The sequence below is a fragment of the Pelophylax lessonae genome (genome assembly GCF_965119305.1).
Source record: "Pelophylax lessonae genome assembly, chromosome: 2".
In the NCBI taxonomy this organism is placed as follows: Eukaryota; Metazoa; Chordata; class Amphibia; order Anura; family Ranidae; genus Pelophylax; species Pelophylax lessonae.
The window spans coordinates 750137968-750165284 of record NC_138769.1 but is presented as its reverse complement, the minus strand read 5'-3'; the positions used below and the strand labels follow the sequence as shown (position 1 = coordinate 750165284).

Below are 27317 nucleotides of genomic sequence, written 5' to 3'. Positions count from 1 at the left end.
TTGGTCACCCTGCCATAGCAGTCAGAGTCAGTTAACCCTACACTGCACTACGGTCACCCTGACACTTAACACTTTCCCTACAGAAACTAGATTATTGAATCTAACTATAGTGGAAAATAGTACCCTAACTACACTAGATATCCCTTTCCTCACACTAATAATTGCTAAATGACACTTTTGAAGCAGAAGTAACAGAACTGCTTCCACTCTCTTCCACAGCCCTGTATTACAATGCTAGGAATTTGGCAGGGCTATCTTATATACTGGGGGGCGTATTCACTACTGATTGGCCTCTGGACCCCCTAGTCACTCCAATCACATTCCTAGCATCCTCCTGCCCCCTCAATTGGCTTTTACTGGTGGTTCTGGTCCAATCACAGGCTTTTAAAGCCCAGTTCCTGTCCCATCACATTTTGGCCGGTTCTGGTTGCCAAAGTCCGAACTTTTTCAGCAAAAAGTTCGGAATTCGGCCGAATTTCGAACAGTCAATGTTCGGGTCGAACCGATGGATGGCCCGAACCGTTCGATCATCCCCATCCGCTGGTTCTCGGCACACCGGATCCCCTCAGCTCAACTCAGCACTCTCTGGATTCTCAGGCGACCCCCGAGACATCCTGAGCTTCCTCAGACAGGAGGAGAGACAGCCGCTCTCTCCCTCCTGGGACTCTGCTCCCACCAAAGACATTGTGTCAAGCACTTCCCCCAAACTTATACCCACTCCCAGAATCCTTTGCGGCATAATCTGACTTCTGGAGTAGATACAAGCCTGGAGGTGTCCCCTGATTGTGTTTCCTCCACTGCCCTATGAGCAGCCTCTCACAGGGCTCAGTGGGGAGACTCCCCTCTCACAGGCACACCTGGAAATCATGACACCCTACCTGCACAAAAGAAAACATGGCTCTGCTGTTAGGCAGACAAATCCCACTATATTTTGCCTAGCACCTACCTGTAGGGTGCTCCATATTGTATTCAGATTTTCTTACACTTAAATTTTATCCCATCATGTGGTTTTATTTACAACACATTTAATATATTTTTTTGCACTTTGGTTATTTGCATTCACGAATAGTATACCTGTGTTCAATAGTAGTCGGTTCAAGATCATAAGATTATGGTACAGCTGCATTTATAGGTTTTCCTTAATCCCATAGCGCAGGACACTGTTTTTACAAGCAAGTGTGTTTACATTGTGATCAACTTTGATTGGACACAGCTGATCACATGATATAGGATGGCTGTGATTGGCCCTTTACCGTGAATCTAGGGTGTGTCGGGAAGACGTCCAAAGATGCCCTCCTTGAACAACAGAGTGACATTGTAGCCGTCTTTCGGCTATAGGGTGATTATGAAGTGGTCAATAGGGAGACAAATTTCCATGATCTGTGGTCAGCCCAGACTCACAATAAAATTCAGAAGAACAAAGAAACAAATACATAAATACACATTTTATTGTAACCTTGGTTTAGTATTTGAAGCAAACTCATACTAAATAAAATACAGCTTTGGTGAATGAGGTCTTGTCACTGATGGAACTTGTAGTTGATATTCATTTCACAGTTGTGTGATGACCTTGTAAACGGCAGTCCTGATCTCTTTGGTCTTCACACCATAAATGATGGGGTTTATGGCTGGTGGGATGAGCACATAAAAGACGGCCATTATGATGTGAATACACGGGACAATGCTACCTATTCTGTAGGTCACACAGGAGAAGGCCCCCAGGGTGTAGGACATGAGGAAGACGAAGACATGAGACGTACATGTGCTAAAGGCTTTTTTTCGGGCAGCCCGAGAGGAGAGCTTCAATACTGACCTCAGGATGAAGAAGTAGGACACAGCAATGAAGGTGACATCACATATGATGACAAACAGGACCACTGTCAACCCAAAGACACTATTGACAGTAATATCAGTACAAGCCAATGTCACCACTGCCATATGGTCACAATAGCAGTGGGCAATACGATTGGTCTGGCAGTACGGCAGTCTACTGGCCATCACTGGACACGGAGTCACTATAATGGTTCCTCTGATAAGGAAAACTGTGACTATCTTTACTATGAAGGTGTTGGTCAGCGTGGTCGTGTAATGGAGAGGGTTGCAGATTGCCACGTATCTGTCGAAGGCCATGGCCAGGAGAATTCCAGATTCAAAAGCACAGAAATAATGGATGAAGAACATCTGAACGAGGCAGGAGAAGGAGGTGATTTCCTTGACGTTCATCCAGAAGATGGCCAACATTCTCGGGGCAACGGAGCTGCACGCAATTATGTCAGTGATAAACAAAGTAAAAAGAAAATAGTACATGGGGCTGTGCAGATGTCTTTCTGTCATAATCAGGCTCAACAGCAGACTGTTCCGAGTAACCGCCATCAGGTACATGATGAAGATGGGGATGGAGATCCATACATGAGCCGACTCGCAGCCTGGAAGGCCTTCCAAGAGAAACACACTGGGATAAAAGATTGAAAGGTTTTCTGATGGCATGATGACGTTAGAGATCAGGATTTAGAAGAAAGACATGGTGCTCACCTGTAAAGATAAAAAGACATGGGTGGAAAATGCATGGAGATACAAAACACAGATTTTCAGCAATTTATAGACTTTTTTGCTGGTCTTCTGACTATACAGCATCCAGAGGATCTATTCTTTAAAACTTCAAGTCACAGAAAAAAAAGAAAATCACCTTATCTCGTCCTTTAATATTGAAGAACACTGTCAAGGGTCATCCGTGAGTGATCTCCTACCATTTACTTTCCCTTAGAGCAACCTTTCTCAACTAGGGTTCAATAAAAAGCCTAGGGTTCCTCCAGAGGTTGTTAGGGGTTCTTTGAGCAATGAGCACTTTCTGCCCTTCAGATAAGTAATGACTGATACATAGTTACATAGTAGTTGAGGTTGAATAAAGACAATAGTCCATCCAGTTCAACCTGTGTAGGTGTGTGTGGCTGTAATCATCTCTCATACCCCTTAATGTCCTGATCCTTGAGATGTATGTCTAAGAGTCTTTTGAAAGCCACCATACTTCCCGCAGAAACCACCTCTTGTGGTAGAGAATTCCACAATCTTGTAGCCCTAACAGTAAAGAACCCCCCACGTTGCCTGAGGTTAAAACGCTTCTCCTCTAATCGCATTGTATGCCCTCTTGTCCTTATGCAATCCCTTCGAATGAACAGCTTTTTTTCTAAGCTGAGATCCCCATTGAGATATTTATAAATTGCTATCATGTCCGCCCTCAGGCGTCTCTTCTCCAGGGAGAATAAATCGAGCGATTGCAGCCGCTCTTCATAGTTAAAGTCCTCCAGTCCCCTAATAAGTTTAGTTGCCCTTCTCTGGACTCTCTCCAGCTCCAACACATCCCTCCTGAGGACTGGCGACCAGAACTGGACAGAATACTCCAGATGTGGTCGGACCAGAGTTTTATAAAGTGGAAGGATTATAGTCTTATCTCTGGAATACATCCCTTTCTTTATGCATGCTAATATTCTGCTGGCTTTGGCAGCTGCCGCTTGACATTGCATGCTGTTGCCTAATCTATCATCAACCAAGACTCCCAGATCTTTCTCCATTTTTGACTCCCCCAAGGGTTCCCCTCCTTACACTTCTCCACATTAAACGTCATTTGCCATGTCGTTGCCCACTCCGTTATTTTGTCCAGGTCATTCTGTAGGATATCTGCTTCATGCTGTGCAGTTATTGCCCTGCCCAATTTTGTGTCATCTGCAAAAACTGATATCGAACTCCTGATCCCGTCCTCAATGCTGTTTATGAATAAATTGAACAAGGTTGGTCCCAGGACTGAGCCTTGGGGGACCCCACTTACCATCTCAGACCAGTCTGAGTATGCGCTATTTATTACCACCCTTTGGACACGCCCTTTTAGCCAGTTCCGTATCCGAGAGCAAACCCTGCGGTCGATACCTGCAGACCTTATTTTATAAATTAAGCGCTTGTGGGGAACTGTATCAAATGCCTTAGCGAAATCCAAGTACACCACATCCACTGGTCTGCCCCTATCTAGCTCACAGCTCACCTCTTCATAGAATGTTAAGAGATTGGTTTGACAAGAACGCCCATTTGTAAACCCGTGCTGATTACTGCTGATGATGTTGTTGTCTTTAGCATACGCTACGATATAGTCCCTTATCATCCCCTCCAGAAGTTTACATACTATCGATGTCAGACTGACAGGCCTATAATTTCCCGGGACATGCCTCTGCCCCTTTTTGAATATCGGCATCACGTTAGCTTTCCTCCAATCCCCTGGTACATCTCCTGTCCTAATACTGTCAGCAAAGATCAGGAACAGTGGTCTAGATATAACCTTACTGAGTTCTTTGAGTACTATATGATGTACGCCATCCGGGCCTGGTGATTTGTTTGTGTTAAGTTTATCCAGCCTTTCCCTGATTTCACCCTCTGTTAGCCATAGTGGCAAGTCCTGTGTATTACTACTAACCATACAGTCATGGTCAGTGTACCCCATACAGTCATGGTCAGTGTACCCCATACTGTCATGGTCAGTGTACCCCATACTGTCATGGTCAGTGTACCCCATACAGCCATGGTCAGTGTACCCCATACAGTCATGGTCAGTGTACCCCATACAGTCATGGTCAGTGTACCCCATACAGTCATGGTCAGTGCACCTCATACAGTCATGGTCAGTGTACCCCATACAGCCATGGTCAGTGTACCCCATACAGTCATGGTCAGTGTACCCCCTACTGTCATGGTCAGTGTACCCCATACTGTCATGGTCAGTGTACCCCATACAGCCATGGTCAGTGTACCCCATACAGCCATGGTCAGTGTACCCCATACAGTCATGGTCAGTGCACCTCATACAGTCATGTCAGTGTACCCCATACAGCCATGGTCAGTGTACCCCATACAGTCACGGTCAGTGTACCCCATACAGTCATGGTCAGTGTACCCCATACAGTCATGGTCAGTGTACTCCATACAGTCATGGTCAGTGTACCCCATACAGTCATGGTCAGTGTACCCCATACAGTCATGGTCAGTGTACCCCTCCTTTTCCTGTGTAAAGACTGATGAGAAAAAAGCATTCAGCACGGTTGCTTTTTCAGTGTCCTCTGTAACCATCCTCCCATCATCATTAACTATGTGTGCAATATGCTCTGACCTCGTTTTTTTGCTGTTGATATATTTAAAGAATTTCTTTGGGTTTTTTTTACTATCCTCCGCTATTTGTCTCTCAAAGTTGATTTTAGCCATTTTGATTTCTTGTTTACTTTTCTTATTTGCCTCCTTGTATTGCACGAAAGCCGATACTGTGCCCTCTGATTTATATTTCCTGAAGGCCAATTTTTTTCCCCTAATAAGTTTTTTAACGCTATGGTTTAGCCAGCCAGGTTTGGCTTTGTCTCTTCTAAATGTATTTCCCATAGGAATGCACTGCAAGATGCATTTGCTTAATGTGGTCCTAAAGCATTCCCATTTTTCCTCTGTGGTCAGGGATCCCAGGGTTTGGTCCCAGTTTACCCTTTCCATCAATGAGTACAATTTTGGAAAGTTTGCCCTTCTGAAGTTAAGGGTTCTTATGTTCCCCACTTGCCTTGTTATATTGTTATTTACGCTAAATGTGATCATCCTGTGATCGCTAGAGCCCAGGTTGTCCTGGACTCCTGTGAAAGGATATATACAAAGTATATGCCCTGCGCCAAGGTTTAAGGTAACTGGTAGACATGAGAAATGGTATAGGCAATGTATAATAAAATTAATTAAAATTGTTAAATTATTTAATATATTAAAAATGGGCTAAAATAAGCAGCTGCTGTAAAAATTTAATGAAATGTCACAAAAATGGTCTTTAAAAAGGCCAAATACAGCGCTTGATAATTAATGTTTTAAACAACTGGTCCTATGAATTTAAATTACCAATGAAGTTTATAAAGTGCAGAGTGTCTCCATAAATATCATAATATCATTTGATTAGTAAATAAATATAATAACATACATTAATTATTTAAAATTCATAAAACATAGCGGTAGGTCATATGCTTGGTAAACTTTGACTGTAATAAATAAATACCATCAAACAACACGGACTATAAAAGGATACAAATTAATAGATATAAAAGTCCATCAATCAGTGATGATTATGCTCAGGCAATGGATGTCCTCAATAAATAGTTATCCACAAAAAGTGCAAGTGCTCTGGCTTGAATGTTCAAGATATCAATTGCTGGTTCCAAAAGTGAATAAGATGGGTCACTTACCAGACAACGTGGGTCTTATGTGTCATACGACACTAAGACCATTCAGGCTTAGGTTGCCTTCTGGGCCAAGTGGCTTTTCCCTCTGTGCAGTCCTGCGGGTTGATATTAGCTCCCCTGCCAGGCCCAGCGCCCGCAGGCCCCCACCAAGGTCTACTCACTGCCTCGGTGTCTGGCGACTGTTGTTGTTCCTTGTTCCATCCAGCAGGTGGCGCAGTGACACCGAGGCAGTGAGTAGACCTTGGTGGGGGCCTGCGGGCGCTGGGCCTGGCAGGGGAGCTAATATCAACCCGCAGGACTGCACAGAGGGAAAAGCCACTTGGCCCAGAAGGCAACCTAAGCCTGAATGGTCTTAGTGTCGTATGACACATAAGACCCACGTTGTCTGGTAAGTGACCCATCTTATTCACTTTTGGAACCAGCAATTGATATCTTGAACATTCAAGCCAGAGCACTTGCACTTTTTGTGGATAACTATTTATTGAGGACATCCATTGCCTGAGCATAATCATCACTGATTGATGGACTTTTATATCTATTAATTTGTATCCTTTTATAGTCCGTGTTGTTTGATGGTATTTATTTATTACAGTCAAAGTTTACCAAGCATATGACCTACCGCTATGTTTTATGAATTTTAAATAATTAATGTATGTTATTATATTTATTTACTAATCAAATGATATTATGATATTTATGGAGACACTCTGCACTTTATAAACTTCATTGGTAATTTAAATTCATAGGACCAGTTGTTTAAAACATTAATTAGCAAGCGCTGTATTTGGCCTTTTTAAAGACCATTTTTGTGACATGTCCTGGACTCCTACCTCCGAGATTAGGTCTGGGTCATTAGTGATCAATAGATCCAGCACTGCATTTTCTCTAGTCGGAGAATCCACCAGCTGTGACATGTAGTTATCCTGTAAGGTTTCCGTGAATAGACGGGCCTTCTGTGAGTGTGCAGTCCCCTCTTCCCAGTCAATGTCGGGATAATTGAAGTCCCCCAATATGATGACTGATCCCACTTTTGCCACTTTACCCATTAGTGCTAAGAATTCCAGCTAAACCCCCACAATTACTTTCCCCTTTTCTCCTTCCCTATGGAGTTCAACCCACACAGATTCTAAATCCATGCTCATCCCATCCCTAATGTCACTCCTTTCTATCACCTTTATATTGTTCTTGACATAGAGACATACCCCTCCCCCTCTTTTTCCTACCCTGTCCTTCCTGTACACCGAATACCCTTGGATATTGGCCAGCCAGTCATGTGAGGGGTCGAACCAAGTTTCTGTTATTCCCACAAGGTCTATGTCCTCCTCATGTACTAACATTTCCAACTCATCCATTTTATTAGCTAGGCTCCTGGCATTAGCATATACCCCTCTTAGTTTTACGGAAGTTAAACGTGATTGGTGGTTATGTTTATTCCTGTTTGGTCTGCTGTTCTCCCGCACAGACCCGCCAATTGATGTTGTTGACCTACTGTCGCTGCTGACCCTACAACTGTCTTCAGTCCTTTGCTCCCTCCTGACTGATTCTACTTCTGAGCCCTCCCCCCCGTCTCCTAGTTTAAAAGCTCCTCCAACTCGGTGGCCATCTTTCTCCCCAAAAGAGCTGTACCGTCCCCATTAAGGTGCAGCCCATCCTTACTAAAGAGCCGGTAGCCGACTGAGAAGTCAGCCCAGTTCTCCAGGAACCCAAACCCCTCCTTCCTACACCAATTCCTCAGCCACTTGTTAACTTCCCTAATCTCCTTCTGCCTCTCCTGTGTGGCTCGAGGTACCGGCAGTATTTCAGAGAAAACCACTGATACCAATTATCTTTTAAGATATCTTTAACCCCTTCCAGCCCAGCCTATTGTCAAATGACGGCTGGGTGGGACATTTGTCATTTTTGGTGGACCTCATATGAAGTTCTCCCGAAATACATGTATACCAAGGGAGAAGGGGGGGAGTACTGGACCTCAGAAAAACCACTCAGGACCCTTACGGGGCGTGAGGGTGTGACATATATGTGAAATATATTACCTCAAACCCAGCAGCATATAGCCTGTGTGCCAAGCAACTAAGAAGAATCAGAAAAACAAAATAAAAGGGAAGCAGTTGCAAAGTATGGCTACAACAAGGGTGAGGTATGTAAAATCACATGAAGCTTTATTGAAATGAAAAATATTATGGATAAAAAATGAAACAACAACATCAACATTGCATGGAATGGTATTGAGAAATAACCCACTGACATGAAGATAAAAAGCTGTAGGGGGTCCTGTCTAGTGAAAATGCCGCCACTACGCTAGGATCAGACTCCACCCACCACCCAAATGGCATATGAGGAAATCCACCGTTCACTTGGAGATCAAGGGATAATCATAATTGACCACTCTTAAGGCCCGTACACACGTACCGATCGTCGGCATGCAAACGTCGGTGGACGAAGGATCTGCCGATTGTACGCGTGTTAGTATGGTGCCTCCGACAGATGTCTGCGCACAATCCGCGGACAAAAGTCTTTCGTGCAAACATGAAAATATTTGTATGCCGACACCAGAACGGACGATTGTTCGCCTGTCAGTACACAATTCGGCCGACAGACCGCAGATTTGCAAGACTGGGCATGCTCAGAAAATAGAAAACACAGGGAAAGTTAACCATTACATGACATCACTTCTGCAGTCGGCGGACAAAATTCTTGTGCTGTCCTTGTGCTGTCTTTGCACTTTTCAGCAGACACCGACATCCCGGGGAGAAAAGAGGAACATTTGTAAGCCGACCATCGGTACGTGTGTACGGGGCTTTAGATTATGAATATGTGTATATGTGGGGAGAGCCACCTCCAGGTTTGTTGAGATACCCGATTGGGAATAATGAACAAGTTGGTGGTGTAAAAGTCTCAGTCCGTGGTAATGCAGAGATCTCCACACATGACCGTTAGATGCAGGGTCCTCACACCTGTATTGGTATAAAGGGCAGTTGATTGCTCTACCACAGACTCTCTCTGGCAAATGGACATGTAGTTTGATGGCTGCACTTTCCAGAAGAAGTCTTCAAACACCATATAAACAGAACACAGCAATGGACACCATGTAAAGCGGCACGGACATATGGCTTTAAGCAGACAGACAGGCAAGCGAAGCAAGCAGACAGACAGGCGGCTTGAAATAGTGATTAACATAAACGACCTGATATTCAGCCAGTATGTGTGTCTGAGCAGTTGGAGCACTTAGTAGGTGAAATGTCCTCTGGTCTGTGGGTGTAGCAGTCCGGGATAGGAGACTGTGCTCACTGGTAGACACACATGGTACATCTCAGATCGTGCGGTCAGCCTTCCATGTAGTATTGTCTGTTATGTAAGTCTCGCCAGGACAGACAGGTATGCAGACATATAATCACAGGAGCAAAGCCGGTTACTGACCGTATGAGTAGTATGGATCCGTATAGTATGTACTGTGTACCGTCCGTCGGTTTAAAAGGGTCAGTCCAAGAGCATGTCCGGCCGTGGTGGGTCTGTTGAAGGAGCAAGCTGTGGTGTCCGCCAGAGGGTGTGGGAGCTTACCGTCCACCAAAGGGGGTTTGGGCACCAAGCAGCCGATCTGTGTAAGCGGTCAGTGTTCCAAGCAGGGTGGAGTCCGCAGGCGTAGTAGCGTGTGACGTCCGAGAGCAGCCGAGAGACCTCAGCCTCATAGCTAGTCTCGGACAGCAGTACCACATTGCCGCCCTTATCACTCCTTTTTATGACAATGCCCTCTGCTTTCTTAAGCTCTTCCAGAGCTAGTCTCTCATCAGCAGAGAGATTATCAGAAACTGGAAGACTCCAATCAATCTTGGTTAAGTCTTCTTCCACAAGCATCAGAAAGGTGTTAAGCCATTTGTTGGTGGTAAATTTAGGCATAATGGTAGACCTAATTAGGAGCTTACATTTCCTGCGATAGGGACCAGAAATCAATTCCTCATCCAGCGGTTCATCAACGTTCTCGTCAAGTAGGGACTCAAGGATCTCTAATGCTTCTTTATCACTGGGGTCGATTGACCCATGGGCGTCAGCCACTGTGTCCTGATCTTGGGAAAATAATGAGGAGAAATAAACTTTTCTTAGAAATAGACATATATCTTTGTATACATCAAAATGGTCCATTTTTGCGGTAGGTGAAAACGATAAACCTTTTTGTAGGAGCAAAATGTGTGATTTATTCAGTGGAAAATTAGACAGATTAACCACTTTACAGTCATCATGAGTAGGGGCTTCTACTTCCAGGGGCTGGTCAGTCACAGGGTCATTTACCTCTAATTTCTTTTGGTCCGTGCCCTGGTTTCCCGTTGTGATCCTGCTTCTACGTTTCCTCCTCCTTTTACGCCCTTTTTTTGGGGGGGGAGGGTTGTTTGTTTTCAATATCCCTCTTGATGGAGGGGGTGAGTCGTCTTCTTCCGGGGTTCCCTGCCCTAAAAAAACGGACGGATCTATCTTCCTCGTCATCACTTCCCGAGGCGCCCAGCCTATTATTGGACCTACTTCTATTGGTGTTCCTTCTACGTCTGGAGCGACTCCTCCTGTTACGTCCACTTAGGTCAAAGATTTCCCCTTTTGCCCAGTCTGATAAATCCCTTTGAAATTTAGATTGCTTTGTACTTTTAAGATTAGGTGATAATACGTCAGCAGGGAGCCTGACTGCTTTTATCCAATGATTGCTGAGCTCCTAGTATTAAAGGACTGACGTAATGGACGCCAGTTACGTCCTGAAGAAGCGTGCTGCGTCACGCGAAACGCGTCGACGTCACACGCTACTACGCCTGCGGACTCCACCCTCTACCCTGCTTGGAACACTGACCGCTTACACAGATCGGCTGCTTGGCGCCCAAACCCCCTTTGGTGGACGGTAAGCTCCCACACCCTCTGGCGGACACCACGGCTTGCTCCTTCAACAGACCCACCACGGCCGGACATGCTCTTGGACTGACCCTTTTAAACCGACGGACGGTACACAGTACATACTATACGGATCCATACTACTCATACGGTCAGTAACCGGCTTTGCTCCTGTGATTATATGTCTGCATACCTGTCTGTCCTGGCGAGACTTACATAACAGACAATACTACATGGAAGGCTGACCGCACGATCTGAGATGTACCATGTGTGTCTACCAGTGAGCACAGTCTCCTATCCCGGACTGTTATACCCACAGACCAGAGGACATTTCACCTACTAAGTGCTCCAACTGCTCAGACACATATACTGGCTGAATATCAGGTCGTTTATGTTAATCACTATTTCAAGCCGCCTGTCTGTCTGCTTGCTTCGCTTGCCTGTCTGTCTGCTTAAAGCCATATGTCCGTGCCGCTTTACATGGTGTCCATTGCTGTGTTCTGTTTATATGGTGTTTGAAGACTTCTTCTGGAAAGTGCAGCCATCAAACTACATGTCCATTTGCCAGAGAGAGTCTGTGGTAGAGCAATCAACTGCCCTTTATACCAATACAGGTGTGAGGACCCTGCATCTAACGGTCATGTGTGGAGATCTCTGCATTACCACGGACTGAGACTTTTACACCACCAACTTGTTCATTATTCCCAATCGGGTATCTCAACAAACCTGGAGGTGGCTCTCCCCACATATACACATATTCATAATCTAAGAGTGGTCAATTATGATTATCCCTTGATCTCCAAGTGAACGGTGGATTTCCTCATATGCCATTTGGGTGGTGGGTGGAGTCTGATCCTAGCGTAGTGGCGGCATTTTCACTAGACAGGACCCCCTACAGCTTTTTATCTTCATGTCAGTGGGTTATTTCTCAATACCATTCCATGCAATGTTGATGTTGTTGTTTCATTTTTTATCCATAATATTTTTCATTTCAATAAAGCTTCATGTGATTTAACATACCTCACCCTTGTTGTAGCCATACTTTGCAACTGCTTCCCTTTTATTTTGTTTTTCTCCCGAAATAAAACCCGCTCTTGCCCAGTCTGTCATTGGCTGTGCCTATTTAACCTGATTACCCAAAAGAATAATCAAGAAAAATCAATACTACCAGTGTCCTAATTGGATGATTTCCCCTTGGTGACAGCTAAAAAAAATGTTGGATATCCTGTCACTTTCTGTCTCAATAGAAACAGTGACACCAGGACGAATAGAGAGGGTAAATATCCCCAGTGGGGGACACTAACAGCAATAAAAACCGAACATGGGGTCCAACCCTCCTACACTCCATACTAAACCAGTTTTACCTGTGCAAGATCACCAAGGCAGAGTTCTCACTTAACAGACCAAACAGCATCCGAACCAAGACTGAGTGAGGCAGAGCCACCTACAGTGTGTGGGGAAGTATTAGAGCCAGGTGGGTACTTCAGCCTAATAAGACATGGGAAAGATGGTACAACTTTTAGAAAATGGGGGCAGTGGAGGGCAGGGTGCATGCAAAAGTCAGAGCTAGAGAGGGGTGAAAGTGAGATGTGGATAATAGATGCAGGGGTAAGCAGCAACTCCAAGAAGGCTGAACTCTGCCCTTTGTGTGTAACCCCTTCAAACCCTGCACTCAGTACGTAATGCATTCCTGGTATTTAATGCCCCTTAAAGACTTTCCCACTCTTAGCAAAATTTGACTGTACCCACTATTTGATGCAGTTTGGAGGGTGTATGTGTGGGGGAGGGGGGGGGGGTTAGGGGGTCATGGTTGAGTTCCTCCACCTACTTTCTAAGAAAAAAAGCCCTGGATGTACCTACAAGTACATGGAACCATCCAAGCTACAGAACAAAACCATTGCGGGAAGATCCGGATGACATCGAACATCCAGGCTGTAATATGTGTGACCTGCAATCTCCTATAGATGTACCTACAAGTAAATGGAATGATCCAATCTATAGAACAACATCATTGTGGAAAGATCACGAGGAGATCGAACAACCAGACTATAATATGTGCGACCGGTTCAAAGGAAAAGTGATGCGGCGTTGCATGTTTGTACAACACAGAAGAAGGCTTTGGGTATAGAAGGAAGGAATAAACAGATCAACGGGGGGGGGGGGGTACCATGCTAGGGGCTGCCTATAGGGAGGGAGGGTATAAGGTATATAGGGTGTAAGCTATAACAAAAAAAGATGGCAACCGCCCCAATTATAACTTGCCTTTGCAGTCCATCCATCCAACCTCATGGAAGGGCTATATATGCTCCACTGCTATATATGCTCCACTGCTATATGTGCTCCAACTTGGAGACTTTCTAATATAGGACCGCATGCCGCCTGTCATTCCGGAGGAACAAGGTAAATAAACTGTCGGGCGGGGGAGAGAGATGTGGGTGGGTGCAGGTGACATGGGGGTGGCTTGTCCGTCTGCCACCCCCCCCCCCCCCCTCCGACTGATGGAGCACCAGCCACCACTGAAGAAGGCACTGGGTATAGAAAGAACAAACAGGTCAACATATGGGGGGGGGGGGTTAACATGCTAGGAGCTGCCTGTAGGGAGGGAGGGTGTAAGCTATAAAAAAAGAAAGATGGCAACCGCCCCCAATTATAACTTGCCTTTGCAGTCCATCTATCCAACCTCATGGAAGGGCTATATATGCTCCACTGCTATATGTGCTCCAACTTGTAGACTCTCTAATATAGGACCCCAGTATACAGAGGAGCCATCGTGAGGTGCTGCGGGTTCCACATATATAAACAAATGTGTGCAACTAAACCCTCTTGTTAGACGGGTCAATTACTTTTTTTAGGTAGGCTAGCTTGTGAGTGTTATTGGAAATTTTCAGTTTGTTTATGAAGGAGAACATAAGCCTGTCCATCAATCTGGTTACCAGGATGGGATAGCTGGACCCGCTGCTGGAAAGGTCTATCAGGGTCCTGCCTGCTTGCCTGGCCAGTGCTTGAAAGCTGTCAGCGAACCATGGGGGCTGTAAGCAGTCAGATACCACCAATGCTAACCTGCCATTCACGGTAATTGGACGCAGACTGAGATGTAAATAGAGATCCTGCAAACCTATACGGCAACAATCCACCACTAGAGAGGCCAATCCACCACTACAGAGGCCAATCCACCACTACAGAGGCCAATCCATCACTACAGAGACCAATCCACCACTACAGAGGCCAATCCACCACTACAGAGGCCAATCCACCACTACAGAGGCCAATCCACCACTACAGAGGCCAATCCATCACTACAGAGGCCAATCCACCACTACAGAGGCCAATCCACCACTACAGAGGCCAATCCACCACTACAGAGACCAATCCACCACTACAGAGACCAATCCACCACTACAGAGGCCAATCCACCACTACAGAGGCCAATCCACCACTACAGAGGCCAATCCACCACTACAGAGGCCAATCCATCACTACAGAGGCCAATCCACCACTACAGAGGCCAATCCACCACTACAGAGACCAATCCACCACTACAGAGGCCAATCCACCACTACAGAGGCCAATCCACCACTACAGAGACCAATCCATCACTACAGAGGCCAATCCACCACTACAGAGGCCAATACATCACTACAGAGGCCAATCCACCACTACAGAGGCCAATCCACCACTACAGAGGCCAATCCACCACTACAGAGGCCAATCCATCACTACAGAGGCCAATCCACCACTACAGAGGCCAATCCACCACTACAGAGGCCAATCCATCACTACGGAGGCCAATCCACCACTACAGAGGCCAATCCACCACTACAGAGGCCAATCCACCACTACAGAGGCCAATCCACCACTACAGAGGCAATCCACCACTACAGAGGCCAATCCACCACTACAGAGGCCAATCCATCACTACAGAGGCCAATCCACCACTACAGAGGCCAATCCATCACTACAGAGACCAATCCATCACTACAGAGACCAATCCACCACTACAGAGGCCAATCCACCACTACAGAGACCAATCCATCACTACAGAGACCAATCCACCACTACAGAGGCCAATCCACCACTACAGAGGCCAATCCACCACTACAGAGACCAATCCATCACTACAGAGACCAATCCACCACTACAGAGGCCAATCCACCACTACAGAGGCCAATCCACCACTACAGAGGCCAATCCACCACTACAGAGGCCAATCCACCACTACGGAGTGGACCTCTCTTTTTTGCCACAGAACAACCAGGCCTCAGCCTCCCCCCAGCAGTTTCAATCAGCAGCATGGACAGACTGGAGGGTATCTGCTCCACATCCTACCCTGTAAACTCACCCCTTTAACCCACCATGGCCACTACATGACCCGTAGAGGGTCCAATGGTTCCTAAAGTTGGCCCTCAGTGACAGAATCCATGTAAAGCCCCCCAAACCCCTTATTCTTACCTTTTCTGTGCCCCCTTACCGCTCCTTTCTTGGCCATAGTACAAGAATTAGCAGTGTCGGTGATCAGGGGAGCAGTGATGTCACTTCCTTGGTCATGTGACAGTGAGCGAACCTAGCGATTGACTGCAAGGCCTAAATACTGTCTCAGGGGAGGAGGCCACATGCTCCCCCATACCTGAAAGCACCGGTTAGTGTGCCCAGCTGTTATGGAGGAAGGGGCAATGAAGGAGCACAAGCAGGGTGAGTATAAGGTGGCAGAGGGGGTCCTTTGCAGAGACCCTGGTACTCTTCCCTGTATGAAGAAGATGACAATGTCCCTTCCAATTACACCTGATCAGTAGGGTCAGTTATTTTGGTGTCTTGGTAAATGTGGGGGGAATAAAATGCGGATGAGGAATCTACAGACACAACACAGAAACAACTTACATTCAGCGATCCGCGTTCTCTGACTGCCGGACAGGAGAGCCCCCCGGTCAGTTCTCCTATATATAACACAGGTGATGAATGATACCATGGAGGTCACTTAGAGCAGAACGAGTCTCCATCCTGGAGAGTTCAGGAATAATTGGTCCCTCCTGAGAATTCAGAATATGAACTGTCTGTCATTATAATTATAATTAGTGATTTATTAGTGTTTGATTCATTTCTTCTGGTTCAATAAAATATGTGCGTGGATGTTCTCCAGCTTCATGGGAAAAATCAGTACAATGTCTACTACAGGTTCATAAAACGTGCTTCTACGTGGTGGTAATTTAAAAAACAAAATATATATATATCAGTGGCGGGTGGTGCTCAAAATTTTTGGGGGGGCGCAAACAGAAAAATGTAATAGGCATTGCTTTGCAGCAAAAAACGCTGTAAAAAATTGCGTGACTTTGAGGTCGCAAAAGTGTGAAAGGGGCCTTCAGTAATTAAGGGACAGTGTGCCTCCTTTCAATGCAAAGAGACCAGCGTGCCCCCCTTTCAATGCAGAGACCAGCTTACATGCCCCCTTCAATGCAGTGACCAGCGTACATGCCCCCTTTCAATGTAGTGACCAGCGTACATGCCCCCTTCAATGCAGTGACAAGCGTACATGCCCCCTTTCAATGCAGTGACCAGCGTACATGCCCCCTTTCAATGTAGTGACCAGCGTACATAGTTACATAGTTACATAGTAGGTGAGGTTGAATAAAGACAAAAGTCCATCCAGTTCAACCTGTGTAGGTGTGTGTGGCTGTAATCATCTTGCATACCCCTGAATGTTCTGATCCTTGAGATGTACGTCTAAGAGTCTTTTGAAAGCCACCATACTTCCCGCAGAAACCACCTCATGTGGTAGAGAATTCCACAATCTTGTAGCCCTAACAGTAAAGAACCCCCCACGTTGCCTGAGGTTAAAACGCTTCTCCTCTAATCGCATTGTATGCCCCCGAGTTCTCATGCAATCCCTTCGACTGAACAGCTTTTTTTCTAAGCCTAGATCCCCATTTAGATATTTAAAAATTGCTATCATGTCCCCCCTCAGGCGTCTCTTCTCCAGGGAGAATAAATCAAGCGATTGCAGACGCTCCTCATAATCAAGGTCCTCCAATCCCCTAATTAGTTTAGTTGCCCTTCTCTGGACTCTCTCCAGCTCCAACACATCCCTCCTGAGGACTGGTGACCAGAACTGGACCGAATACTCCAGATGAGGTCGGACCAGAGTTTTATAAAGTGGAAGGATTATAGTCTTATCTCTGGAATACATCCCTTTCTTTATGCATGCTAATATTCTGCTAGCCTTGGCAGCTGCCGCTTGACATTGCATGCTGTTGCCTAATCTATCATCAACCAAGACTCCCAGATCCTTCTCCATTTTTGATTCTCCCAAAGGTTCCCCTCCTAACGTGTATTGTGCTTTTATGTTTCTAGTCCCCAAGTGTAAAACCTTACATTTCTCCACGTTAAACCTCATTTGCCATGTCTTTGCCCACTCCGTTATTTTGTCCAGGTCATTCTGTAGGATATCTGCTTCATGCTGTGCTGTTATTGTCCTGCCTAATTTTGTGTCATCTACAAAAACTGATATTGAACTCCTGATCCCGTCCTCAATGCTGTTTATGAATAAATTGAACAAGGACTGAGCCTTGGGGGACCCCGCTTACTACCTCAGACCAGTCTGAGTATGTGCTGTTTATTACCACCCTTTGGATACGCCCTTTTAGCCAGTTCCGTATCCAAGAGCAAACCCTGCTGTCGATACCTGCAGACCTTATTTTATAAATTAAGCGCTTATGGGGAACTGTATCAAACGCCTTAGCAAAATCTAGGTACACCACATCCACTGGTCTGCCCCTATCTAGCTCACAGCTCACCTCCTCGTAGAATGTTAAGAGATTGGTTTGACAAGAACGCCCATTTGTAAACCCGTGCTGGTTACTACTGATGATGCTGTTGTTCTTAGCAAACTCTACGATATAGTCCCTTATCATCCCCTCCAGAAGTTTACATACTACTGATGTCAGACTGACAGGCCTATAATTTCCCGGGATATGCCTCTGACCCTTTTTGAATATCGGAATCACGTTAGCTTTCCTCCACTTCCCTGGTACATCTCCTGTCCTAATACTGTCCGCAAAGATCAGGAACAGTGGTCTGGATATAACCTTACTGAGTTCCTTGAGTACTCTCGGATGTACGCCATCCGGGCCTGGTGATTTGTTTGTGTTGAGTTTATCCAGCCTTTCCCTGATTTCCCCCTCTGTTAGCCATAGTGGCAAGTCCTGTGTATTACTACTAACTATACAGTCATGGTCAGTGTACCCCTCCGATTCCTGTGTAAAGACTGATGAGAAAAAGGCATTCAGTACGGTTGCTTTTTCAGTGTCCTCTGTAACCATCCTCCCATCATTGTTAATTATGTGTGCAATATGCTCTGCCCTAGTTTTTTTGCTGTTGATATACTTAAAGAATTTCTTTGGGTTTTTTTTGCTATCCTCCGCTATTTGTCTCTCAAAGTCTATTTTAGCCATCTTGATTTTGTGTTTACACTTCCTATTTGCCTCCTTGTATTGGTCGAAAGCCAATACTGTGCCCTCTGATTTATATTTCCTGAAGGCCAATTTTTTTCCCCTAATAAGTTTTTTAACGCTCCGGTTTAGCCAGCCAGGTTTGGCTTTGTCCCTTCTAAATTTATTTCCCATAGGAATGCACTGCAAGATGCCTTTGTTTAATATGTTCCTAAAGCATTCCCATTTTTCCTCTGTGGTCAGTGATCCCAGGGTTTGGTCCCAGTTTACCCTTTCCATCAATGAGTACAATTTTGGAAAGTCTGCCCTTCTGAAGTTTAGGGTTCTTATGTTCCCCACTTGCCTTGCTATATTGTTATTTACGCTAAATGTGATCATCCTGTGATCGCTAGAGCCCAGGTTGTCCTGGACTCCTACCTCCGAGATTAGGTCTGGGTCATTAGTGATCAATAGATCCAGGATTGTGTTTTCTCTAGTAGGAGAGTCCACCAACTGTGACATGTAATTATCCTGTAAGGTTTCCGTGAATTGACGGCCCTTATGTGAGTGTGTAGTCCCCTCTCCCCAGTCAATGTCGGGATAATTGAAGTCCCCCAATATGATGACTGATCCTAGCTTTGCCACTTTACCCAAAAGTGCTAAAAATTCCAGCTCTACCTCCTCCCCTTGTTTAGGTGGCCTATAGCAAACCCCCACAATTACTTTTCCCTTTTCTCCTTCCCTATGGAGTTCTACCCACACGGATTCTAACTCCATACTCATCCCTTCCGTAATGTCACTCCTCTCTATCACCCTTACATTATTCTTGACGTAGAGACATACCCCTCCCCCTCTTTTTCCTACCCTGTCCTTCCGGTACACCGAATACCCTTGGATATTTGCCAGCCAGTCATGTGAGGGGTCGAACCAAGTCTCCGTTATTCCCACTAGGTCTATGTCCTCCTCATGTACTAACATTTCCAACTCATCCATTTTATTAGCTAGGCTCCTGGCATTAGCATATACCCCTCTTAGTTTTACGGAAGTTAAACGTGATTGGTTATGTTTATTCCTGTTTGGTCTGCGGTTCTCCCGCACAGACCTACCAATAGACGTTGTGGACCTACTGTCGCTGCTGACCCTACAGCTGCCTTCAGTCCTTTGCTCCCTCCTAACTGACTCTACTTCTGAGCCCTCCCCCCCGTCTCCTAGTTTAAAAGCTCCTCCAACTTGGTGGCCATCTTTCTCCCCAAAAGAGCTGTACCGCCCCCATTAAGGTGCAGCCCATCCTTACTAAAGAGCCGGTAGCCAACTGAGAAGTCAGCCCAGTTCTCCAGGAACCCAAACCCCTCCTTCCTACACCAATTCCTCAGCCACTTGTTAACTTCCCTAATCTCCTTCTGCCTCTCCTGTGTGGCTCGAGGTACAGGCAGTATTTCAGAGAAAACCACCTTGGAGGTCCTTTTCCTCAATCTATTACCTAAGTCCCTTACATGCCCCCTTTCAATGTAGTGACCAGCACACATGCCCCCTTTCAATGTAGTGACCAGCGTACATGCCCCCTTTCAATGCAGTGACCAGCGTACATGCCCCCTTTCAATGTAGTGACCAGCACACATGCCCCCTTTCAATGTAGTGACCAGCGTACATGCCCCCTTTCAATGCAGTGACCAGCGTACATGCCCCCTTTCAATGTAGTGACCAGCATACATGCCCCCTTTCAATGCAGTGACCAGCGTACATGCCCCTTTCAATGTAGTGACCAGTGTACATGCCCCCTTTCAATGTAGTGACCAGTGTACATGCCCCTTTCAATGCAGTGAGCAGCGTACATGCCCCCTTTCAATGTAGTGACCAGTGTACATGCCCCCTTTCAATGCAGTGACCAGTGTACATGCCCCTTTCAATGCAGTGAGCAGCATACATGCCCCCTTTCAATGTAGTGACCAGTGTACATGCCCCTTTCAATGCAGTGAGCAGCGTACATGCCCCCTTTCAATGTAGTGACCAGCATACATGCAGAGACCAGCGTGCGTGCCCCCTTGAATACAGTGTGCCCCCCCCCCCTCCAGACCAGTGCACTTACCTGGAGTCCTGGAGCACTGTCGCGGCGGCGCCTTCTCCTCAGTGTCCCGGCGGCCAGCTTCTCTTCAATCCCCCGGTGGCGTGTCTCCTCGAGTCCTCCCGCCTCCTCCTCGGCCAATGGCATGGGGTTTGCCTTGTGGCCAATCAGGAAGCGCGTATCGGACGTGCTCCCTGATTGGCCAGGAGGAGGATCTGTGTGACAATAGCGAATTTTCATTCGCTATTGTCACACAATGGGTGGGCTCGGGAAGCACTGCTCTGCGCCCTGGGTCTACCCTTTGCATCGCCCTATTAGAGCCTCTGGCTCTAATCAGGTGATGCCCAAAAAAAAAACAATGCCCCATTGAACTCAATGCGTCCGGCGCCCCTGCATGCAGATTAGGGGGCCGGACGCATGGATAGGGGGGGGCGGGTCCTACGCCCTCAACACACCGGCCGCCACTGATATATATATATATACAGTATCTGACAAGTAAGTACACCTCGCTCATTTGTGTAAATATTTTATTCTATCTTTTCATGTGACAACACTGAAGAAATGACACTTTGCTACAATGTAAAGTAGTGAGTGTACAGCTTGTATAACAGTGTAAATTTACTGTCCCCTCAAAATAACTCAACACACAGCCATTAATGTCTAAACCGCTGGCAACAAAAGTCAGTACACCCCTAAGTGACAATCTCCAAATTGGGCCCAAAGTGTCAATATTTTGTGTGGCCGCCATTATTTTCCAACACTTCTTTAACCCTCTTGGGCATGGAGTTCACCAGAGCTTCATAGGTTGCCACTGGAGTCCTCTTCCCCTCATCCATGATGACATCACAGAGCTGGTGGATGTTAGAGACCTTGTGCTCTTCCACCTTCTGTTTGAGGATGTCCCACAGATGCTCAATAGGGTTTAGGTCTGGAGACATGCTTGGCCAGTCCATCACCTTTACCCTCAGCTTCTTTAGCAAGGCAGTGGTCATCTTGGAGGTGTTTGGGGTCGTTATGTTGCAATACTGCCCTGCGGCCCAGTCTCTGAAGGGATGCTCTGCTTCAGTATGTCGCAGTACATGTTGGCATTCATGGTTACCTCTGTAGCTGAGGGCTTTCTTGTCCATCATCTTTAGAAGAGGCTTCCTTCTGGGATGAAAGCCATGCAGACCAATTTGATGCAGTGTGCGGCGTATGGTCTGAGCACTGACAGGCCGACCCCCCACCCCTTCAACCTCTGCAGCAATGCTGGCAGCACTTATACATCTATTTCCCAAAGACAACCTCTGGATATGACGCTGAGCACGGCACTCAGCTTCTTTGGTGGACCATGGCGAGGCCTGTTCTGAGTGGAACCTGTCCTGTTATACCGCTGTGTAGCACCTAGGGATGGCTTTGCAGTTGAGGCGAACTTTGCTCGTTCGCAGTTCGCCGATCTTGCGAACATATGGCGTTGTTCGCGACGCCATATTAGTTTACATTGGGGAGAACTTTGACCCATGACACAGCCATCAGGTGGAACGGTACAGCTTATTGAGACATTTCAGCACATGGACACACCCCCTACCTTATAAATAGACCTCAGCTGGCTGCCATTTTACATTCTGCTTTTTGTCAGTGTAGGGAGAGGTTTGCTGTGTGCAGCAGGGACAGATTGTCAGTGACACAAATCGCTCTGTTAAGGTCCACAAAAGTCATTATTAAGGACTGGTATTTGGTATAGGTGTACTATCTATATTTTATGGGTGTGTGGTTCCTGCACTATCTTGGATTCTCTACCAACCACCCTAATGCTGCATCACATAAACTGATACTATAAAACAGTCACAGATGTAGGTTATGGGGGAGTTCTGAATATTATATAAAGTGCTTTTGTGTAATTTTCCACTTATTAATCAATTATATATATCAAAATTGTTCTAAAGTGCCACTGCTCATGTTTCATTCCAAAATTCATAAAACACATCCTTAGTTCATTTAAATATAAAGTGCTTGTGTAGATATCCCATTCAGATAATATAAGATTATCTCAGAAAATATGTATATATCACATATGTGCAAAAAACAAACAACAAATAAATGGAGCAATAAGTGTCCAATCCAAATGGTGCGCCAAACAGTTCCAGATATTATCTGGTTGTACCAGATAGCTTTATATACCAAAAAATAAATAAATAATGGTGATTGGATCGTGTCATTTCTTTTCCTCCACCTTTAAACTCCTTGGTGTGAACCTCGTTCAGTGATTGCACTTCTAGGTGTGCTATATTCTCACCTCAAAAAAGAGAATAATACGTCTGTATTATTTAGCCGGGGTTGGTGGTTATTCCTCTCCCTCCTCTATTCCAGTGTGGTATCTTGGAGCCTCAATCTCCTCCAGAGATCCGTTTGTTCCTTCCCGATGTTGTGGTGTCTATGGGGACCTTTAGTGCCTTCCCTTGAGTGCGATCTCTTAGTTGTATATCTCCTCCTTAGGGCTCATTAAAGTGATCATTGTGCAATATTTCAGCATTTATTTCATATAAAAAACCTGGACCTTTTCTACTCCCAATGGCCACAATCCGACTCCCCTAAAGTCTGAAGGACAGTATATTGGCCCTTTGTGTATAAAGTTTGAAGACCCCTGCTTTAGAGCAATACAAGCACAGTCCCTTCACAAGGAATTAGATAAACTAAGCTCTTCAGGACATCAGCCAATGTCCCATTTGGTCGAACACACAGCTGAGGCTGGGTTCACAGTAGAGCGAATTAAATGCAGGATTCCCAACATCCAATTCCCATGACAGGAGAGTGTGCCGTCTCTCAATGAAACCGGTTCCCACATCTCTATGGTGACTCCGGAGCGATTTGCACAGGGGTCCTGTGCATCTTTGGCTCCATTTCAGGCCTAAATTTAGGCAAACATTCGGGCCTGATTCGTCCCTTAAATGGAGAACAAGGACGTACCAGACCCCTGCTGTGAGCTACATCCGTATTAAGTATGAACCCAGCCTCAAACTCTAGCACTCTCTGTACTCACAGAATGTCAAGGGACAGTTGGTTGCCTCCTTCCAGCTTGCAAGCAACACTTTTCTCCAGTGATATCAGACTAGATCTTCAACAGACATCCCCTCAGTCAGCTCTCTGTAGCTCCAGCATCCAGGCCCCCAGGTCACCCATCTGAGGCCTCCCGCACAGCAATAACATGGCAGAACTGCCCTAGAGGGCAACAAGCCCTCAAGGCTGGACTGATCCTCTGCAAGAAAACACCCAGAGTTCAGTGTCCCACTGCATATATATACAGGCTCCCAGCATGCCTTCAGGGTCCTGCTCCCTGGCATTGGCCAAGCTTGTATACATATTCATACTGCCAGAGAGGTAGAGTAACTAAGTAGAACTACTTCACTACTCTACTTAAGTACGGAAAGGCGGTATCTGTACTTTCCTGGAGTAGAATTTTTTTCTCCTACTTCCACTTTTACTTCACTACATTTTTTCGATGATTTCAATACTTCTACTCCGATATTTTTTTTTTGTGCTGCATAGTTACTCGTTACTGTTATAAAAATCACCACGGCCAGAACAGTAGATGGCAGGTTTCATGAAGCTCAAAAAAATGTGTATAATGTCATATGTACTTTTGACTTTTGACTTCTTTTGACTTCTTTCTTTAATAACTTTAACTTTAATAACTTTAACTTTAATAAACTTTTGACTTCTTTCTTTAATAACTACATAACACAGTACTTGTACTTCTACTTTCAGTACTTGAGTAGCAACATTTTAATAAAAAACGACTTGCAATACTTAAAGTGGAGTTCCACCCTAAAATAATACTTACCTCCATCTTCTCGCTCCGGGTCACCTGAAAAACAAATGGATAATCGCAATTTTTTATTTTTTTTACTTACCTCGTTAAGAAGAAAATATACTTACCTTACTTCCTCTTCCTCCCCTCGGCGGCCACGGCGAGTCGTCACTTCCTGGCTCTGCAATGATTCCTGGGAGCTGAACGTCATCGCTCCCATTAATCAATGCGCCTGCACCGGCCCCGACGTCAGTTCCGGTGCAGGCGCTGTCATACCTTGCAAAACAGCTTCTGGGCATGCCCAGAAGCTGTGCAGGGATGACGCTGAGGCACCGGAAGTGACGGCGGGGCCGGTGCAGTGCATCGTGGGACCGAAGAAGACAGAAGAGGACACAGAAGAGGATCGCGCTGGCTTCAAGCTGCCCACACCTGAGATGGCAGCGCTGGAGAATACATTTTCAAGGTAAGTATTTCTTCTAAAAGGTAAGTGCAACCCGGGACAGATCAGAGGCTAGCCATTGTGGAATGCACTAGCCCTGACTGTCCCGGGGGTATTTTTAGTAAAAAAAAACGTTCACTGGGTGGAACTCGGCTTTAAGTACAAAAAATGTTGAATACTTTAGTACTTCTACTCAAGTCACTTTTTGATCGAGCACTTCCACTTCTACTCAAGTCACTTTTTGATCGAGCACTTGTACTTTTACTCAAATATGGGTTTCGAGTACTTTATACAACTCTGCATGCTGCCTTTTGCATAGCTCCATGTGACGGAATCCGGACACCGCGACTGGATATCTCCACCAGTAACCTGCTTCCTAAGCTTTGGAACACAGGATCCGTGAATCTGGCTATAGTTACCCCAAGAACTAGACAGTACAAAAGGTGCATTATTGAAGGCAACAGAAAATTGCATTAGACTTGTCAGTAAAAGCAAAAAAAGGAAGAGACCACTGTGGTACTCAGCAGAAGTGGCCCAAATCATTAAAAATAAAAAGCTAGCATTTTGTAATTATAAAAAAACCCAGAGCAATGAAGATAAGGAAATCTACAAGATTAGGCAGAAAGAGGCCAAGCAAGTTATAAGAACTTCTAAAGCGCAGGCAGAAGAAAAACTAGCTCAGTCTATGAAAAAGGGGGATAAGACATTCTTCAGATATATAAATGAAAAAAGGAAATTAAAACAAGGAATAACTAAATTAAAAACAAAGGACGGAAGGTATGTAGAAGAGAATAAAGGGCTAGCCGACTGCCTTAATGAATACTTCTGTTCAGTTTTTACAGAAGAAAAAGAAGGAGAAGGACCTCCACTTGAAAGGATGACTAATGAATCGTTTGATGCATGTGTCTTTACAGAGGAAGACGTTCTAAGATTGCTGTCTAAAGTGAAGACAAATAAGTCACAGGGTCCTGATGAGATACACCCAAAATTATTAAAAGAGCTTAGTGGTGAGCTGGCAAAACCATTAACAGATTTATTTAACCAATCATTAGTAACAGGAGTCGTCCCGGAAGATTGGAAATTGGCAAATGTCGTGCCCATTCACAAGAAAGGTAAGTAGGGAGGAATCGAGCAACTATAGACCAGTGAGTCTGACATCAATAGTAGGCAAATTAATGGAAACCCTATTAAAGGATAGGATTGTGGAACATCTTAAATCCCATGGATTGCAAGATGAAAAACAACATGGGTTTACTTCAGGGAGATCATGTCAAACAAATCTTATAGATTTTTTTGACTGGGTGACTAAAATAATAGACGGTGGAGGTGCAGTAGACATTGCATATCTAGATTTTAGTAAGTGAAAAAAGTGAAAAAAGAGCCTACACTTACTCAGATACTTACCTGTTTACATGTTTAAGACTACAAACCTACAGAGAAGACAGTAATATATGTAGCATATGGAATATATGTATTACTATTGATTTATGACTGTTGTACCTGTTTCTACTTATCATGAAATGGTATGTGTTTTACTGTGGTAACATAGATTACATGTTACTTCTCTGTGGGTGTCTTTGTTACTGGCGTATGCCAATTTTAATAAATTTATGTCTAACTGACCTCATTTAAAGTCCCACATTCTGTTCTTTCTTTTTTCATATACATATATAGGGATGGAGGCATGTAGGCATTTTTTTGTGGTAGATCATATTTCTTTTGTTAGATTTTAGTAAGGCTTTTGACACTGTCCCACATAGAAGACTTATCAATAAACTGCAGTCATTGAGCATGGACTCCCATATTGTTGAGTGGATTAGGCAGTGGCTGAGTGACAGACAACAGAGGGTTGTAGTCAATGGAGAACATTCAGAACAAGGTCATGTTACCAGTGGGGTACCTCAGGGATCTGTACTGGGACCAATTTTGTTTAATATCTTCATAAGTGATATTGCAAAAGGCCTCGATGGTAAGGTTTGTCTTTTTGCTGATGACACAAAGATATGTAACAGGGTTGATGTTCCTGGAGGGAAACGCCAAATGGAAAAGGATTTAGGAAAACTAGAAGAATGGTCAGAACTCTGGCAGCTGAAATTTAATGTGGATAAGTGCAAGATAATGCACCTGGGGCGTAAAAACCCAAGGGCAGAATATAGAATATTTGACACAGTCCTGACCTCAGTATCTGAGGAAAGGGATTTAGGAGTAATTATTTCAGAAGACTTAAAGGTGGGAAGACAATGTAATAGAGCAGCACGAAATGCCAGCAGAATGCTTGGATGTATAGGGAGAGGTATAAGCAGTAGAAAGAGAGAAGTGCTTATGCCGCTGTACAGAACACTGGTGAGACCTCACTTGGAGTATTGTGCGCAGTACTGGAGGCCATATCTCCAGAAGGATATAGATACTCTAGAGAGAGTTCAGAGAAGAGCTACTAAACTAGTACATGGATTGCAGGAAAAAACTTACCAGGAAAGGTTAAAGGACCTTAACATGTATAGCT

General features: G+C 45.2%; 2 protein-coding genes across 2 annotated transcripts in view; both read right to left on the bottom strand.

Moving 5' to 3' along the window:
* LOC309548391 (uncharacterized protein) overlaps positions 1-27317 on the bottom strand; it is a gene marked incomplete at its 3' end in the record, with an annotated part of 65899 nt that overhangs the window by 34428 nt on the left and 4154 nt on the right. The window contains exon 2 of the mRNA XM_082248330.1: positions 9951-10303. Coding sequence (XP_082104456.1) covers positions 9951-10303 — 353 coding nt within the window. The remainder of the gene's footprint in view (positions 1-9950; positions 10304-27317) is intronic.
* On the bottom strand, positions 1552-2487 carry LOC309547103 (olfactory receptor 52K1-like; the record flags this gene model as incomplete). The annotated part of the gene is made up of 1 exon (XM_082246892.1): positions 1552-2487. One exon carries the CDS (start codon positions 2485-2487, stop codon positions 1552-1554), a length of 936 nt encoding a protein of 311 aa, XP_082103018.1.